This window comes from Epargyreus clarus, unplaced genomic scaffold (assembly GCF_041222505.1).
Source record: "Epargyreus clarus isolate Ecla_fem2 unplaced genomic scaffold, WU_Ecla_fem_2.2 ptg000008l, whole genome shotgun sequence".
Lineage (NCBI taxonomy): Eukaryota > Metazoa > Arthropoda > Insecta > Lepidoptera > Hesperiidae > Epargyreus > Epargyreus clarus.
This window is the reverse complement of record NW_027332216.1, coordinates 509,851-511,341: the sequence shown is the minus strand read 5'-3', so window position 1 is coordinate 511,341 and position 1,491 is coordinate 509,851. Positions and strand designations below refer to the sequence as shown.

The following is a 1,491-nucleotide window of genomic DNA, read 5'->3' as shown; positions in this document are numbered from 1 at the left end:
ATAATTCAAAAATTACATAATATAATACTAAGGCGACGTACAATTGTTATAGCTATTTACATAGAACATCTATGAAGACCCAAGTTCCCCGCGTGGCCTCTGATAAGCGGTTTATATGCAAATCTTCCCGAAACATTCACGTTGTTACACTATGTAGTATAGTAACATAATCTTATGCTAGAACTAAATTTATAACACACTGTAAACCCATATGTTTGTACTACAACAGACATGATGTATGAACATGCCTAAATAATAACCAGTAACAAAATTTCGTTTGTAACAGACGCTTCATATGAACAAAATAAATGGAGAACTGAAACTTATATAATGTCGGTGAAATTACATTACATAAAATATAAACGTGTTTCATATCGCTTTGAACATTTACATATTATACCAGCTATCATTGTGGTCTGGCTAAAGACACATTAAACAATACGTTCACAGCAATACTAACTAGTTTTATTTAATAAATTAAATATAAAAGTGACAGTATTGACAGTGTTCCAATTAACTTGAAATAGAAAGAAATGGCTACGAATCCTAAAGACAAAGTCGTAGTAGTAACAGGAGGCGCTCGGGGTATCGGGTACGCAATCGCTGATCAATTCTTAGCAAATGGCGCGAAGAACGTTGTTATACTTGATATCAATGAAGAAGCAGGTCGAAAAGCAGAGAAGACTTTGAAGGACAAGTATGGAGAAGAGAGAATCTATTTTATAAAATGTGATATAGTCACAGACTTGAAAAGTGCCAGCCAAGAAATTTATACAAAGTTTGGAAGTGTTGATGTATTAGTGAACAATGCTGCCGTATCTAACGTCGATATTGATTCTGTTATTGATATAAATTTAAGAGCACTTATAAAGTGGTCATTTGCATTTTGGGAGAAAATGAGAAAAGATAAATCTGGTAATGGTGGAACAATTATAAACTTGTCATCGATTTATGGACTTACCGTTCAACAACATTTTCCTGATTACCATGCGACAAAGTTTGGCGTTATTGGTTTCTCGAAGTCTTTGGGACATGAGTTTAATTTTAGCCGATCTGGAGTCAGAGTGGTGGTCTTGTGTCCTGGATGGACTAACACCACAGAGAGATCAGACAAATTACGGTTTGATGAGGAAGAACTACGTGAGAGTCTTATGGAAATTGTCAAAGAAGTTGTGTGGCAAACGGCAGAAACTGTTGGGAAAGCGGCTGTAGAATTATTCGAGAAGGCTCTCAGTGGCACTGTTTGGAAGATAGAGAATGGTGAACCATTAACCGAAGTTGTATGATGTATTTACACTTATTTCATGAATTAAAGTCTATAGAACAAATAATGATAGTGTGTTAACTTTGTTTCCCATTAAATGTAATACCTCATCACAATTTAAAAAAGATCATGAAAAAGATAAGAAATTGTACACACTTAATTCGACTTTACCTAAATTATATAACAAACTAATAAATATAGTAAATCCGTAGCGAAAAAACCGATAT

The 1,491-nt window shown here is 34.1% G+C and overlaps 1 protein-coding gene across 1 annotated transcript; it reads left to right on the top strand.

Annotated features, from left to right (window-relative positions):
• The first annotated feature begins 400 nt into the window (after nt 1-400).
• On the top strand, nt 401-1,286 carry LOC140743979 (15-hydroxyprostaglandin dehydrogenase [NAD(+)]-like). The gene has a single exon (XM_073075418.1). The coding sequence runs from the start codon at nt 534-536 to the stop codon at nt 1,284-1,286; it is 753 nt and encodes a 250-aa protein (XP_072931519.1). The 5' UTR covers nt 401-533.
• The last annotated feature ends 205 nt before the right edge of the window (nt 1,287-1,491 follow it).

Bases quoted from the DNA above. Each gene is read 5' to 3' on its own strand.
- LOC140743979 (XM_073075418.1), top strand. From the start codon at position 534: ATGGCTACGAATCCTAAAGACAAAGTCGTAGTAGTAACAGGAGGCGCT.